The sequence below is a fragment of the Clarias gariepinus genome, chromosome 4 (assembly GCF_024256425.1).
Source record: "Clarias gariepinus isolate MV-2021 ecotype Netherlands chromosome 4, CGAR_prim_01v2, whole genome shotgun sequence".
Taxonomy (NCBI): domain Eukaryota; kingdom Metazoa; phylum Chordata; class Actinopteri; order Siluriformes; family Clariidae; genus Clarias; species Clarias gariepinus.
Window position 1 is genome coordinate 14708946 of NC_071103.1, and position 16656 is coordinate 14725601.

At 35.2% G+C, this 16656-nt stretch overlaps 1 protein-coding gene across 1 annotated transcript in view; it reads left to right on the plus strand.

Moving 5' to 3' along the window:
* The window catches only part of deptor (DEP domain containing MTOR-interacting protein), a 38164-nt gene extending 31852 nt beyond the window's left edge, over positions 1-6312 (plus strand). The window contains exons 8-11 of the mRNA XM_053494897.1: positions 392-462; positions 935-1039; positions 3185-3301; positions 3397-6312. Coding sequence (XP_053350872.1) covers positions 392-462; positions 935-1039; positions 3185-3301; positions 3397-3435 — 332 coding nt within the window. The 3' untranslated portion in view covers positions 3436-6312. The remainder of the gene's footprint in view (positions 1-391; positions 463-934; positions 1040-3184; positions 3302-3396) is intronic.
* The last annotated feature ends 10344 nt before the right edge of the window (positions 6313-16656 follow it).

A 16656-nucleotide genomic window follows, 5' to 3' on the forward strand; every position in this document is an offset into this window, starting at 1 on the left:
TGCATTTTTGTGAATCTTTTTTTTTTTTTGTAAACTTACACACAGTAGAGTAGATACTTTCATTACATTGCAGTCTTTATTCTTTTCTACTTGAATGAAAATTATGCGGCTACTGTATGCTTTAACATTTATCAGTGAATGTCTAAATGAGTAATTGCACGTTTACTTAAGAAATAAATGTTGGCTATGTACTGTACAGTACATTGGCTGTGTGTAACTAATATCACCATGAACAGACCCACCACACCCTATTACAGCCTTCTTATCTCTCTCTCTCTCTCTCTCTGTCTCTCTCTCTCTCTCTCTCGCTCTCGCTCTCTCTTACACACACACACACACACACACACAAACACACACACATTCTCTCACTCACTCTTTGTGTTTTTTCCAGTGCTGAAAAGACAAGTAAGCCCAGAGGAGCTACAGACTCCAGGAGGTCCGTTTGTAAAGAAGACATTCACTGTAAGTCACATATATTAAAATAAAATAAGTACTGTAGGCACAAACAGTCCAGATTTAAACGCCTTTCTTATTTCATGTAATTCACAAAAAAAATCTTTTTTTTATAGCATGACAAGGAACCAGAGCAGAATGTGATTGTGTTTGATGATGATCATGTATGATAAACAGCTTTTTCGCTGTCCGTCTGTCTATCGTGGCTTTTTTTAAAAAGGAAATGAAATAATTTAAAACAATATTTTTTAATGAACCCTACCGTTAAGACCATGTAAAGGTCACAAATGAAGAAATGCCAGCTCTGTTTGTATGGACTGTAAATTCGAACTGGAATTTGGAATTGGTCTCTGACCGGTGTCTCTCTCTGTCTGTCTGTCTGTCCACTCATTCATCCATCTTTCAGCCTTCTATGCATGTTTATATCACCTTGGGTGAGAGTGTTGAACATACAGTAAGACAGTTTATAATGTGTCTTTAGATTGTCGGTGATGCAGTGGGCTGGGGTTTCGTTGTCAGAGGAAATAAACCCTGCCACGTCCAGGCTGTTGACCCCAGTGGACCAGCTGCTGCAGCAGGGATGAAGGTGATGTAAACTTAAGAGGATATAGATTTTTAATAACGCACTAGCTTTATGAAAACAAGGTTATACATTACAAGTGAAATGAAATACTAACATACTGGCCTTACAACCACCTATCTTTAAGAGACCTAAAGATAAAAAAAAGAAGAAGTGCGCAAAATTTTATTAGAAACTAAACTCACATTGTTGTATTATTTTAACCTCGAACACCCACACAACCCTGTGGCTTTCTCAGCTTGCTGGATTTAGTCAACTTTCCTTAGATACCCCAGTCACTCTTTGTGTGTGTGTGTGTGTGTGTGTGTGTGTGTGTGCACACGCACACACGTAGGTCTAATGGAAATTTAGACTTCCCCTTTAGCCTTCCATTTTGAATATTTATTACATAAGAGCATATTTGCAGACTGCAAGAGTACACATTCTCTGAGGAAAAAGCACTGTTTTATTTACACACCCACTCAGTAAACCGTAGCTGTCCTGCTGTACAGTATTTGAGTTTTCAACTGACCTTTTTGGGGAACTATATTTCTACATTTTACAGCTATTATTGTCATTATTAGGAAAAAATGCTTTTAATTGTGATGCTTACATACAGGTAAAGGTCCCATAGAATTATTTCTTATAGGTTTGCACATGAACTTTAAAATTGTCTTGTGTATCATGTCACTGGGTTCTGACTTGACTTTGGGTTACTGAGCTAATGAAAGTTAGTTTAGCATAAAAATACTCTTCGTTTGGAATTAAATCATAAAGAGGAAATTATGCTTTTCTATAGTTTGGAATTTTTCAATTCTGTCTTAACTCAAAATTGATGGGCATGGGCGTATAGTACCATTGGCCTTGGCAATTATATTTTTATATTATATATCTTGCTCTGCACATGGACGGTGCACAATATACAGTAAGTAATTGGCACCAAATTCCACAACCCTCATTCCAGTCAAAAAAAATTTTGTTCAACTCAAGTGAAAATTATGGCCTTAACTTTAACTTAACCTGTTGATGCACACATTTGTGTGTGTGTGTGTTGATATAGCAGTTATTGAATGTTAGTGAATAAAGAATATAGTGAATGAAGATAGACTCTTAGTTTTTTTTTATCATAATTAGTTTACGTGAAGAAAAATTTGGGACATCTAAAAACAGATTTGCTTGCTGCATTTTGTTTAGTGTCGACCACCCACATCGGTTTTTCCTGTTAGGAACCGGACAGTTATTTCTGTGGACATGCATTTATTATGTAATTAATACAACATTATACTGTACATTATCCCTATATAACTAAAAAGCATTCAAAGACGAACTGACTTATTTTTTTTAACAATTAAAAAGAACTGGCTTAACAGGACTGACACTGAAGACAGATTTCCTTGTGCCCCAGCTGAGGTTTTTAACATTAACGCTCTGTGTGACAGTCGTGAGATTCCAGCTGGAGCCGTGCCAAGTAAAGCAATCTAGCATTTTAATGTAATTACTGTGAGGGTCTTACATTCCTGCTCACACACAAATTAGAGCCGCATTATCACACTCACTTTCCTGTTCTCAGCATATTGTTGTTCGGGTTGGACAGTTTATCAGTTTACTTTTATTTAAATGCGGAGCTAAACTCTCCATGCTGTCCATGAGCTTTCAAAAAAATCTTGTCTAATGTTACGTCTTGCTATTTATATATAATAGGAAAAAATGCATTTAAATTTAAACAGCCCTAAAGTTCAAGCTTAAAAAAAAAATCTTAAAATGGTATTCTGATTGTTTTCTTCCTCTTCCTCTTTCGGTTGCTGAGCTAGCCTACGAAGAGACAAATTAAATATACACCATATAGCCAAAAGTCTAAGGACACCTGACCTTCACACTTACATATACACTTGTATATATATATATATATATATATATATATATATATATATATATATATATATATATACAGTATATACAGTATATACAGTATTTATACAGTATGTGTGTGTGTGTGTGTGTGTGTGTGTGTGTGTGTGTATAAATATCCGGCATATGACTTGATATATTGTTAGATTTAAAAGCTAATCATTTAAACCAGTCAAATATTTTGCTAATTATTTACATTAACAAATTAACGTTCAGTCCCAGTTTCTACTGGTTGACTCATTGGTTTGTCCTTGTGTTATCCAGGTGTGTCAGTTTGTGGTCTCAGTCAACGGGCTGAATGTGCTGAATCTGGACTACAGGACCGTCAGTAACCTCATCCTCACAGGACCCAGAACTGTGGTCATGGAGGTCATGGAAGAGGTGGGATATTAACTACGAGTTCTTTAGCCTTTTCTTGTTATTTTCATTCTTTCTCCTTTAATCAGTCACTTGTTTTGTTTTTTCCTCTTCCACAGTGTCAGTCAACACCTTTGGTCAAATCTTCAGCAGAATGATCTGGAGTAAGGCAGAGATCCAGTCATCGGCTGTCACAACATCACTGTTGGTCTTATCACTATTAGCTCAGTTACACTACTTCCTATTTGTGCATCACATCGTTCTCGAAGAGATTCATTATGAGGATGTTATGACGGCAGAGGGGAAAATGAATTTGTGTCATGATATTGAAACCAACTGTTTTTAGATTGAAGATATTGAGTACGGGAATCCATTCCTAAACGTTTGGTGTGTAGCATTCGAGTGATGGCCAAGAGCTTCATTCAGGTGAAGGCAAGGTTTATGAGTAAGCTGAGCGAAGCTAACGATAACACATTGTTGTGTTGCAGTGCCGCGGTGCATTCATGCATGGCTAACAAAGTGTCAATTCCACACATTTTCAGGGCTAAGTGTCAATAGGTCATATTTTGAGACAACCGAACATTCTTTAATTAGGATTTAAAAGGGATAAGCTTTACCTCGGCAGTGTCAGAAACATGTCACTTTTTTCTTTTTTGCATTTGTAAATATTATTGAAGAAAAATGTTGATATTCAAAAAACAAAGAGCACTTAGGTAATATGTGATTTCTAAATATCTGCAATTTGTGCAGATAAATATCAGACCACTGAAAACAATATCAGTTTTTAAACAGTTGTAACCAATATTTACACTGCAATAAATGTCATTTAAGCAAGTGCAAATATCTTAAATATAGTCAAATCTATTGTTTTTTTTTATTATAAGATTATATTAAAACAGATCAATTTATCTGAACTTATTTTAAGCTGTGAATTTTCCTACTTTATTAGCAAATAACATTTGTGGACTGTGTTTTCTTTCTAGAATCTTTCAAAAAAAGAAAACATTTTACTATATTTATCTCTATAAAAATATTTTCGATATATTTCCACTTGCTAAAATGAACAATTTTGACAGTGTAATTCACATTTTACAGTGAATTGTCTATTACTGGAATGCACATTTTAAGTCTCTTTATTATGTAATAGAGTACATACAGTAGCAATAGTTCTAACATTTTTATATTAAGGTTCCCTTATTTAGTGAATAGAATAAATTACACAATAAACTTAGTATTAACAACCCAAGTGATTTTAACAAAGAACTTTTACTGACTTTTACAAGTTAATTAAATATTCAAGCTTTCACTAATGTTTACTCAATCTGTGACTAAAACTTAGACCACAGAAATGAGCAAAAACAAAATGATACCATCTTACCAAACATTTTACATTTCCCAGGTGGTTTTGAGAGCTTTTCAGCCTCAATCCTGAATTTTACTAGTTAACAATCAATATGGTTGGTTCAAATTGCTCATTGTTGGCTTATTTGTACTTTCTGATAAAATAAACATTGGTTAATGGATATTTAACACATATCAAATCAGGTATTAAATTGCATTTTGGATGATTTAAGTTATGAATATTTTCAGGTTCCTGGTTCAATAAGCTTAATTTTGACACCAGGTTTATTACTGTAAAGCAAGATTGTTTATGGGGATAAATGAATGCCTCGGAAAAAAAAATCTATCTTTTGAATATTTAAACGAGGATGTAGTAAGAACAAGGGAACCTTCTGCCTCATTTTGACACCAGGATTTCTACACCTGCAACGCCTTTAATTAACTTTGCCAGCTGGGTGGTTTTATAGAAAAAAACAAAACAAGTTTTTTTTTTTTCAACTGGAGTAACCAGCTTGGATATTGTTCAAATCTTTCTCACTTCTGTTGATGGAGGAAGATGGGGATTTGATCAACCCATTTTTGCCAAAATAAAAAACATTTTTATATTTCATCCACTGCACATTATCGACCACAGTACAAAACTAACCTGCGTGACTTAGTACCTGACTTGATATGACGGGTCGCATTTGATTATTTGGCTCATTTGATTTTGGAATATTTTGATTTATTATCAGCTAGCTCAACTGATACAAGTGTTTGCTTCTTTGTAGCAAACACTCGTTATGCTGAAAGCAAATTATTAATTGTTTATGTTGCTAATACAATAAATGTTATTAGTTCAGGAAACCTTAATGTAAAGGATTACCTCAATAATCATATTGTGCTGAATGTTCATGACAACATATGATAGCCATATTGTTTCATGTTTTAACATGATAGATTTTTTTAAAGATTAATAATATAGTATTTGATGTCACTTGAAAAAGTGAAGAAGAGTAATCTTCTACGAAACGCACATTTTTAAGAACAATTATAATGTTAAGGAAATGAAGAATGAAACCTGAGTTGATCCAATGTACAAGATTAAATGTTAGTAGTGTTTGCTAACAATTTGCTGGGGGACTATTAAGGATAAATAAAAAGCCTTGAAAGTATGTTTTGTACTATCTTTAAACAAGGACTGTGAATTCTGACTGCCAGTCCATTTCGAGTTCATATTCCAGATTTTACAGTGGATTTGTGCTGATTTTCCTGGCTGTATGTGTGCCACAACATAGAAGTACTGGTTTCACAGATGGCACTGAACTTGCAGTGCTTCTGCCTTAATGCCATTTATTTTGCTGCTGGTGAAAACCTAACACTCTTCAATAAATGTGGACATTTTTAATCCTAAACGCTCTCTGTGACAGACTTGTTTTACTGATTCTAACTGTCCATTAGCTTTCCTTTTCTGGGAATAAACATAACACATTTATTTCCTCTGGCACGTAAGGGTATAAACATAAAGGCAACTCAGATAAATGTAACACTCTCAAGTGCAGAAAATGTACACATACAGTACAGTAAAGACATTTTTTTTACACACTAGAAATGCATCTGTCTAAGGGGAATAAGCTGAAGGTACCAATTATGTATTTTGAAAAATCATACCATGTCTGTTGAAATGTTTTATTAAACATGTTGATTTGAATGAATCAGAGAATTGACTTTTTTTCAAATGGTATTAATGCAACCAAGCAGTTTCTGCTGCTTAGAGTCAAGAAGTGTGCTCCTCTTCACCTTATCCTGTTAAGTTCAGTTTGATTTATTTTTTTAAATGCAAAAATCTTTTTAAATCTCCAGATAAAATCATATTTTTATGCTTTAATGCACTAAGTGCCCTCTAGAGACAGTGTGTTCTTTCTAAGTTTTTTTTAGGCCAAGTAAATGTTTCAACTTGGACAGAGTTTAACTGATGATGCTTCGTGCTGCACTAGCGTCACCATTTGGTTTAAAACAAGTACTGACTGTGCTTACTTTGTGATAGCACTACAGCACCAAAAACTACATAACTTTGTTGATTTGATTATAGATTTTGATTTTTTAAAATCTTTTTGTATTGTGATTATGATTAAAAGGTATTGTAAACTTTACTTAGAAAGAGCTTACAGAATTTAAGTGTAAAGGTATTTCTAAAGCATTTCAGTAACATTTCAATTTTACATTTTATTAATAAAATTATTTATGTATAAGAACAGACAAAAAAGATCTTTCTACAGTATCAGACAAAATCAATCTCTTTAAATCCTAATTGTCTTTAGAGGCTGTAAAAGATGGAAAAACATCATTGCCATACTTTTATTAGAGAATATTGACGTCATGATTAAGAAAAATAATAGCTGGCACAGATGAAGAAAACTGATTTCTGTTTGTGCAAAGCAGTGGGGGTGGAATAAAGAGATTTTTCACTTAAACATATCTTATTTAGACTTGTTTTAGTGGCCCATAGAGTTGTGTTGCCTCCAGGGTCACTGATTCAGTTCTGAGCTCAGGTTACTCTCTGTAGGGTATTTTTGTGCATGTTCCCCCTGTGTCCATTTAGATCTTCTCAGGGTTCTTAACATGCTCTTAAACAAAAAGGCTAAGATAAATTTTCCCCTGGTGTGAATGTGTTTATGCATGGCATCCCATCCAGGCTGTATTCCTTCCACACACCTGATGTTTCCAGGATATGGTCAGGGTCCAGTGTAAAGTGGAATGAATAAGACATTTTTGTTAATATTATTAGAATATTATAGGGATGTCAAGAAGTTTGCTGCATATTTTTTTTTTAATAACAAAGAACATTTTAAATAAAAGATAGGTAAAAAATAAATATGGCTAAAGATATGTGTACACCTGACCGTTACACTCATATTTGTTTGTTTGTTGAAACCAAACTCCTTCCTCTTTTGTGTTTAGTGACCTCCACTATTCTGGGAAAGCTTTCCAGAACATTTCATGGTGTGAATGTAAAGATGTCTGTGTTTATGTAATCACAAGAGCATTCGTTGGGTCAGGCACCGAAGTTGGGGAGAAGGCCAGGGGTGCAGTCAGCATTACAATTCATCCCAAAGGTGTTCAGTCAGGTTGAGGTCATGACTCTGTTCAGGTCATTCGAAGACTTTCATTCCAACATTGGAAAAATGTCTTTATGGAACTTGCTTTGTGCACAGGGGCATTGTCATGGTACAGGTTAGGCTTCTGTACTTCTACTGAAGTAAAACTTCAAAAACCACTGTTATAATTATATGAATCTGTGATTCCATGTTTGTAATAAAAAATTTGGTGAAGGCCCATATATGAGTTTAGTTTCTTAAAAAAGCGGTTTGTGTCTTGTCAATCTTATGTGACTGCTTTTAACCTTTTGTCCAAGTTTGTATGGAAAACAAGACCATTCTGATATTTAATTCAACAGAAGCAACCCCATCTTTTAACACTACCTCCAGAGGCGAGGCTTCTACAGTGGCCACTATGCATTGCCTCATGTGCATCCCTTCTTATCCTGACATGCTTATTGCTCTGGAATAGGTCAATCGTACATCAGACGTACTCATCAGACCATGTGACCTTTCCCTTTGTTTAAAATACCAAAGGGAAATACCTTTAATCTTTTTTTTTTTTATTAAAACTTTTCTTCCTATTAGTCTCACTAGCAAGTGGTTTTCTTATGGTCACAAAGTTGTTCAGTCCCAATCCTCTTTTTTCTTTTTTGTTTCTTTTCCAATTGACTAGGTTTTGTACTTTTAGGCAAGTTGGGGTTGGAGGGTGGTTCCATTTCACTTTTGATTAAAATATTCCTTTTATATCTATATACTGGCATTTAAGCGATCTTTATACAGACCAAGATTGTTTAGATTCAGTGCTGAAGGCCCAGTGTCTAGCATAGTTTGCAATTCGTCAACACTTAAACACACCCACTAAACAGGTCATTTAAGCAGAAAAATCACTAAAGTGTTCTAGACACCGGCCGTCTAAGACTGGATTTGAACAGCCCTGTTTGATAAAGGTTATGTAAGAGCATGTTTTAGGGTGTCTGTCTTATAGCAATTTCACCACAAGAGGACAGCACAATACTGCACCCAGAGGTGAACGCTCTTCAAGAAGATTCTGGAATACAGCTAGGATCACACAAAGAGGCCTTCAAATCAATGCAAAAGAGTTAAAAGTGTGTTTGCATGTTCTCTGTGATGGACTGGCATTCCATCCAGTTTAAATTCTCCCACTTTGCACCCATAATAATAATAAAATGATTTTATAAAATAATGCCATAAATAATTTGTTTTACTCAACAAATACTGTTTGTGTGTGTGTATATATATGGTACTGACAATGAATAAATGAAAGAATGAATAAATGTAACTAACTCACAATATATTTGTGGTGTCACAAACAAGTTTAAAAGCAAATTAAGTTCGGATGATTCTGGTGAAATAATGCTTTGCACATTACAGATGCATGAGTACTCTACTTTCTATCTAATACACATTTGGGTATGGCACAGGTTTTATGCTGGATGCCTTTTCTGACACAACCCCTTACATTTTTATCTTGGCACTACGGGTGCCCCTCATTGGCTATGGATCAAACCCAGGCCTTCTGCATGGCAGGTGAGAAGCCTACCATTGAGACACCTGTGCCTGCTTGTGCACTAGTCTTGAATTCCCCTGGATTGAGGATTCTGGGTAAAAAGTGCTGACAAAAGGGAATAAAGCAAAGAATTGTAAATCCCAGATTTCTGAATGGAGGTCTCAGAACCTTGAAGGTTTTAAGAGCTGGTAGACTTTAAATGCCTGACTTAAAGTTCTTCCTGGACAACTATACCTTCCACCATTTTTAAAAAGTGTTTAGTTCAGAAACAATAAAGACAGTGAACACAGGAGTAACAGTAGAACCAACCTTACTGTTTTGTTCATCTAGTTTAATGTCAGTTTATCCTACAAACAGGAAAGTAGGAATTATCTACAAATTGTCAAATCTGGAATATAATTACTTAAAAATGTAAATACTTGATAAAAAAAATTACGGTTTATTGAAGGATTCAAGCACACAAAGTGACAGTAGAACAATTAGATCAAAGAGATTAAGTTAATAATAGATTATGGGAAAGAAATGTAGACTGTGATCAGTAAAATGTATTCATGTGTAATGAAGAAAACTGCAAAGCTGTACACATACGGCATAGTGAGTACAACAGTTCAAAGCATAACACACCAAAACAGAAGGATTTTGCATACAGGAGAAGATCTTAGCAAAGTAAAACAAATTAGAGACCTCTTACGCCATCACAACAGCATGGAAGCAAACAGTTTCTAAGATAAAAACTTGACTTGTATATTTCTTATGTAAATCTTGGTTGTCTCAAAAATGGCTAGTTAAATAAAACGCATTTTTCAGTGAAGGTAAAAAGCACATGTTTAATACAGTATTTACACTATACTTCTTCTGCACTTCTGTTCACCTTGTAATTACACAGATATAATATAGAGAGTGGATATATCTAGTACGGTATTGTTTGTTACACAATGGTCCTGGAGGCATAATATTTTCCCCAGTGATTCATGAGTATATGGATGGAATAGCAAAAAAAAAAAAAAAGCATGTAATAACAGACTATACAATGCTGTTCCACAGTAAAGGTAAAGGGGTGGACTCAAGTGCTTCCTGTTCAGTAGGCCTCAGAGTCACAGTTACAGCTGATGAATGATTCTTATCAGATGTCAACCGTTCCCCATACTGACATACTGACAGGCCTTTCTCTCTCTTGTAGTTCTTAGATACATTTGGCACCTCTCTGAAAACACTTTAAACCAGCAAATTATCTCTTGGAGTATTGTCCTGTCAGCTTCCCTGTACTCCTGCCAGGGTGGGCAAAGAATAAAATATTGCACAAGCTTTAGTGGATGGTTCTGAATTCAATATCCTTTACTGCTGGCTCACAACTTTTGACTGATGACTGAAGGAAACTTAGATGAAAGGAAGCTAGAGAACGATTGCTTCATATCTCCTTGCTCTTTATAGGGTGAGGACATGGCTAAAAGATAGCTTTATGAAGAAGCTATCATAGCTCAAAATTCCACGTGGAAAATAGATAATCTTTATTGTGCTTGTTTGCAAAATGTTACATTTGGGATCGTTGCATTCGGGTTGAAACGCTTTGAGCTCATAAAATTTGAGCGATGATTAAAGAAAACGTTGCAGGAGAGGATAGCTACGTATGAGAAGATATGCCTCAAGTCTCTTAGCTCGCTTTCCTCTTGGATATCTCAACTCACCATGAGTGTTGAACATGAATCATCTTTATTACACGTATTTGTTAAATGTTGCTTATGAGGATAGTTTTCTTGACAATTATTGAACCTGGCCATAAAATGAATTTTACAGTGGAGGATCCTTGTTTAGAACTGTAATTTAATACTAGACTGAGATGGATCTGCATCTGGAAAACTGATTTAAACCATCTGAAGAAATCGTACCAGATGAACTGGATCATTATTACCATCAAGAAATAAAACCATCAAATCTGTAAAAATAATACATGAATGTTACAATTTAGTCAACTTATGTAACTTTATTATTATTCCCACTCACAGAGCTATATTTAATCATGAACTTGTGCCTGGCCTTCTGCTGATCTGTCTGGTGTGTGTGTGTGTGTGTGTGTGTGTGTGTGTCTGTTTCTGTGTCTGTGCTGTACATTTTGTGCTCCGCAGCATCTCTAGAGTCATGCTGAGTGCTATTGACAGTCGTCCATGCGGTGTCCCACGCTTAATTATAAGACATAGAGCAGTGCAGGGTTCTTTTTAAGCCTGATGAATGCAGCCACTGATTAGCCCTCAATCCTTCATTATGGCCTGGCTTGTCATTTAGGAACAGACCACTCAGGAGTGGTTGAGCTTGCAGCTTCAGGAACCAGGTGTCACCAAACATGAACTTTGCTGATGTGTGGGAAGCACTTGACGTAAAGCAAGCTGCAACAGAACGAGCATTCGGAATTAAATCCAGTATAAAACTATTATAATTTCAGGAACACTGTGTTCCTGGTTCAGACGACTTAAACGAAGGAAATATGACAGGGTCTTAGGAAAATGGTTTTGAACAACAAGATTTATCACATTTGAGTCTAGGTTGATAAACTTTTTTTTTTCTTTTATTTGTCTGCAGTAAGCACATTATCTTGGTCGGGGCGTAGTGGATGTGGGAGTTGTCCAGGTGACACTGAGCACAAGGCTGGAATTACCACCTACATCAAACTCCAGTCTTTCACAACCAGATGTTCACACACTCATTTATACCTACAGGCAATTATTGTGGTCACTCCACCTACCAGCATGTTTTTGAAAGGTGGGAAACCACACATTCATGAGAAGAGCATGTGAAAATCCATGCAGCCAGTATCCCAAGGTTAGGACCAAACTAAGAACCCTGGAGCTGTGAAGGTGGCAACATTGTCCACTGCTCCATTGTTATAAAAGATAATATATTCTTTTTAGGAAGTGCCTCTTTAAATGCTGCAATAGTTCTTGTACTTTAAAAACCATAACATCTTTATGTTTTTCCTAACTTGAGATGTTCAGTACCTCCTAATATTATGCCTGTTGTCCTTCTGGTTCAAAAATTATTTATTCTGAATTAGCCAGATTTCTGCAACCTGATGACATTTTATATCATAAGAATCATTGAAGACCATATGGCATAGCGTCAACCACTTCTGTTCAGCTCTGTTACTCTTCCTCATTTATCAAGACCATGAGGAAGCGGATCACTGCAAGGCTCTAGTCTCAGGAGACATCATGTCACAAGTAGTATTTTTTTTTTAAGTAAAACAGGTTGGAGGTACTTAAAATAAACAAACAAGCATATAAACAAATAAAGAACAACAACAGTAATAATAATAATAATAATAATAATAATAATAATAATAACAACAACAACGACAACAATGAATGGGAATATGGGTGTGTAGCTCTGGCTCATTCGTAAAATTCAAACCCACTTGATTTAGTCTTCCACTCCCTAATCCTGTTTTTGCAGGATGATGGATGGTACAATTCAGTTTATACTGTATATATTTATTACTTCATTTTTAGTAAAGTCAGTAAAAATATGCCATTTTATAGCTATAAGCAGCATATATATATATATATATATATATATATAAATATATATATATATATATATATATATATATAAACAACCACTTTTCAGGTGAAAAACAAATCAAAAAGGAAGCTGATGGGTTTTGCATCAATGTTCTCAGAAGAACTGTAATGGTGGCTTGACAGGATGTTTAGGAAAACTACTTTCTATCTAATTTCTTTATAAAACATTACAATAGATGCTTTACAGCATTTACTCACATAGACTTTTGCTGTACTGTAGCTATAAGTTATACTGAGCATCCTGCAGAATCAGCCATTCTTCTGAGGACATTGAAGGACATGATGCACCTGCTTATTTTGCATGCAAAACTCACCAGCTTTTATTTAGTTCTTTTTTTTTTTTTTGCTTGAAAGATGGTCACTTATATAATATGCTGCTTTCTTTTCTGGCATACAAATGCTTTTTTCTGTACCATTTAAATTTGTGCTAAAATTCTTATGTTTAGAAATCACAAAATATTTTACTTACTTAATTTACTTAATTTTACTTAGTTAATACTTACTGTACGTACTTAAATAAAGCTTTATTAGAGTACTGTATATCTAAGATCTTTGGTAAATAGTGATTTGCATAGTATATGTACATCCCTAGTCTCTCTTTGGGTGTATTAAACTAAACCCTTGATGGCCTATATATTAATTTTTCCAAAATATTTACAATGTGAACTTCAATGGTATTCAGGATTATTTCACTGTATAATAATTATAGTTCCTACTGATAGTGGTATTCTTCATCTGCCCACTGTGCTTAAAGAGACCAGGTTCTCAAAGCTTCTTGCAAATGACAACATATAACGTAAGCCTTTGCATTGATAATTGATAATTTGATAGATAACTAATTAGTTGAGCCAAAATATCTGCTGGAACAATTTGATTATACACTACAATTTGTAGTTTATACATTGTATTTCTCATTAAGGCTTTGATTATCTTTTTAGATACTGAACCATAATACTTTGGTTTAGAAATTACCATTCAGTATGGGGGATGAGGAAATTGCTGGACCTACAGTAGAATGAAATAACATCAATAGTAAAGGAAGTTTTTACCTTAATGTTAAAGTTAAGCTGTTTGGATGAAGGGTGATTACTTTAAACAGAAGATCTGTTAAACATAAGAAAGGTTGAACCACAAAGTTCATTTAGAACTGCTTAGACCAGCTTAATATGGGCAACATCAATTTGTGATGTCAGAATGCCACACTACAATATAGGGTGTTTTAGCTGATGTTGGTATGCTGACCTGTCAATTTTTAATGCATTCAGACTTTAACTTGTTTGAAAGTCAGGTTACAATTCTGTAAGCATATAACTTCACTCATAATTATTTACAAGGTCTGGAAGGGGAATGTGTATACAATAACAGACAATACAAATACACTGCCTGGCCAAAAGAATTTCACCGTTTGATTTTTAAATAAGCAAATACTTAAGATTTTTTATTTAATTATTATTGCAGTTTGTATGTTTCAGCTGGCATAGATTTTTTTAACGCTAACTGACTCAGCAAGTAGCTTCGCATTTTTTTATAAAAGCATGTTGAAAGAGGTATCCCAGGGTTGTGGAAAAGATGTTTTTGTATTTCAGAAGGGTTGACGTGTTGGCAACAACTAAGGGGATTGCTGAAATGGCTGGACATGTGTTAAGAACTGTCCGACACATTATTAAAAAACACATTATTAAAAAAAGGATAGTGGTAAACCATCAAACTTGAGGATGACATGTGGCGGGATAGAAGTCATGGATGACTGTGACTGTAGATTGCTTAAATGCATGGGTGACTCTAAAAGTAATGCTCTGGGTTACTGATCGGAAGGTCGTGAGTTCAAATGTGACAAATAACTTAAACAATTAAAACGTAATTGGTGAAGTTTTACTGTAAAAAAAAAAATCACAGCTAAGGGGATTTACACGTAAGAAGGAAAATGCATGAAATGATGCTCCCACCATGCATTGCGCCCCTATACAAACCTCTGAAGGCAGTGTTATGTGCTGGTGAAAACTTTACCTAGTGTTTCAACTCTCCCTTCATCAGGACAAGATCTCAGCCAAAAAGTAATGTCACTCTGGGCAGAAATAAACTTGTGACACTTTTGCCATATACTTGTCATATTGCTGTTGACACTAAACTTTGTTGTGACATTGTTGACATATTGTAGTGGCAATAAACCTTGTGACATTGCATAAAGTTGTCAAAATGATTTCATGGGGAATGCATGCTGCAATCAAAGCTAAAGCCAGTCGAACAAAATATAAGAGTAGGCTAAATATTAGTAGATGACCTGAAAAGAAATGTTCAAACTGGTTTTTTTTTTTCAGGTTAAGTAATACACTTGTTCTGAAATAAAAGCTTAAGCAATTTTTTTATCACTTACTTACTGTCTACACCGCTTTATACTGTATATACTGTAGTATCATGGGGGCCTGGAGCCTATCCCAGGAGACTTAAGGCATGGGGGGGCGGGCTTCACCCTAGATGGGGTGCCAATCCATTGCAGGAATTACACACTCACTAATCGAATGTCTTTAGAATGTAGAATGAAATGAATCCAAGGTATCCAGAGGAAACCCTAGCAAGCACATGATGGGGAGAACATGCACATAGACCTAAGAACCTGGCCCTGGAAGTGCAAGGCGACAATGCTAACCTCTAAGCCATTTTTAATCCCATCTTTTTTTCTTTCTTCTTCTTTTTTTTTTTTTTTTACATTATTTTGTTATCAGGAAGAAGCAAAGTAAAAATATTGCACCTAAGCACCATCATTTTAAGTCTGCAAGAAAGATGAATGAGGCAAGACACGCCTCCTGCTTATTTTCCGAGGAAACTGACTATAGCTGAATACATATTAAGAATAACTCATTCTCAGAAACTGAAATGACAAACCCTATAAAATATGGCGGTAATGAGCATGGTCGAGGACGTGGTCGGGTTCTCTATAGCTACTGTAGCTCTCAGGGTTTGAGGCTCCCACCTTTTAAGCTCTCGTGCTCTAATTGGTCGCGCGCTGTCTGTTTTAACTCAGCGCAGCTCGAGGATGAACAGAGGTGAAGAGCTGAGGAGGAGGAGGGAGGAGGAGGTATGGACAAGTAAGGAGCGACCACATACACACACACACACACAGTCACAGTCACACCACGAAGCTGGCTTTCGGGGACAACTCTGGGTACAGAAACGAAGGACGGAATAAACAAACAGCGCGTTTTTAAACCGTTGGCTTCTTTATTATCCCGTGGACGCGCGTTTGGATTAAAGCGGATTTGTTTCCCTTTGAGCTGAATGCTGTGACAGGTAAGAGATTATTCCATCGACTTCTTTAAATCTATTAGACTCACTGAGTACAGAGTACAGTCAGAGAGAAAACCCTGGAACAAAAGGCAGCTTGTTAAAAAAATAAAATAAAATAAAATAAAATAAACCTGAGAGAAATATATCTGTATTGAAAAAGTTGCAATTTAAGCAACAGGCTTTATTATTAGCTTTTATTGTTTAAGTTAAAGATTAAAATGAACTCTTCTAGTGTCTCTTTTTAACCTCTAAAATGGTTACAAATGTGAGAATTATTATTATTATTATTATTATTATTATTATCATTATTATCTGAGTAGCCAGTGTAGCAGGTGAACTCTGTACTGTATAACTCTCCATTTAATTCATGTTTTTCATATTCAAAGCCTTACTGCTAAACAAATTTATACATATAATTTTATTATATAATGCTAAATACATTTCCTTTTTTTGGTTGCCATTGAGATAAATTGAAGACAACCACCCAGCTTTTCCCCTTGTAGCTGATTAAGTGCAGATACTTTGAAATGAGTTTTTACTGTCGTCATTTTACTCCCACGAGCATATATATGT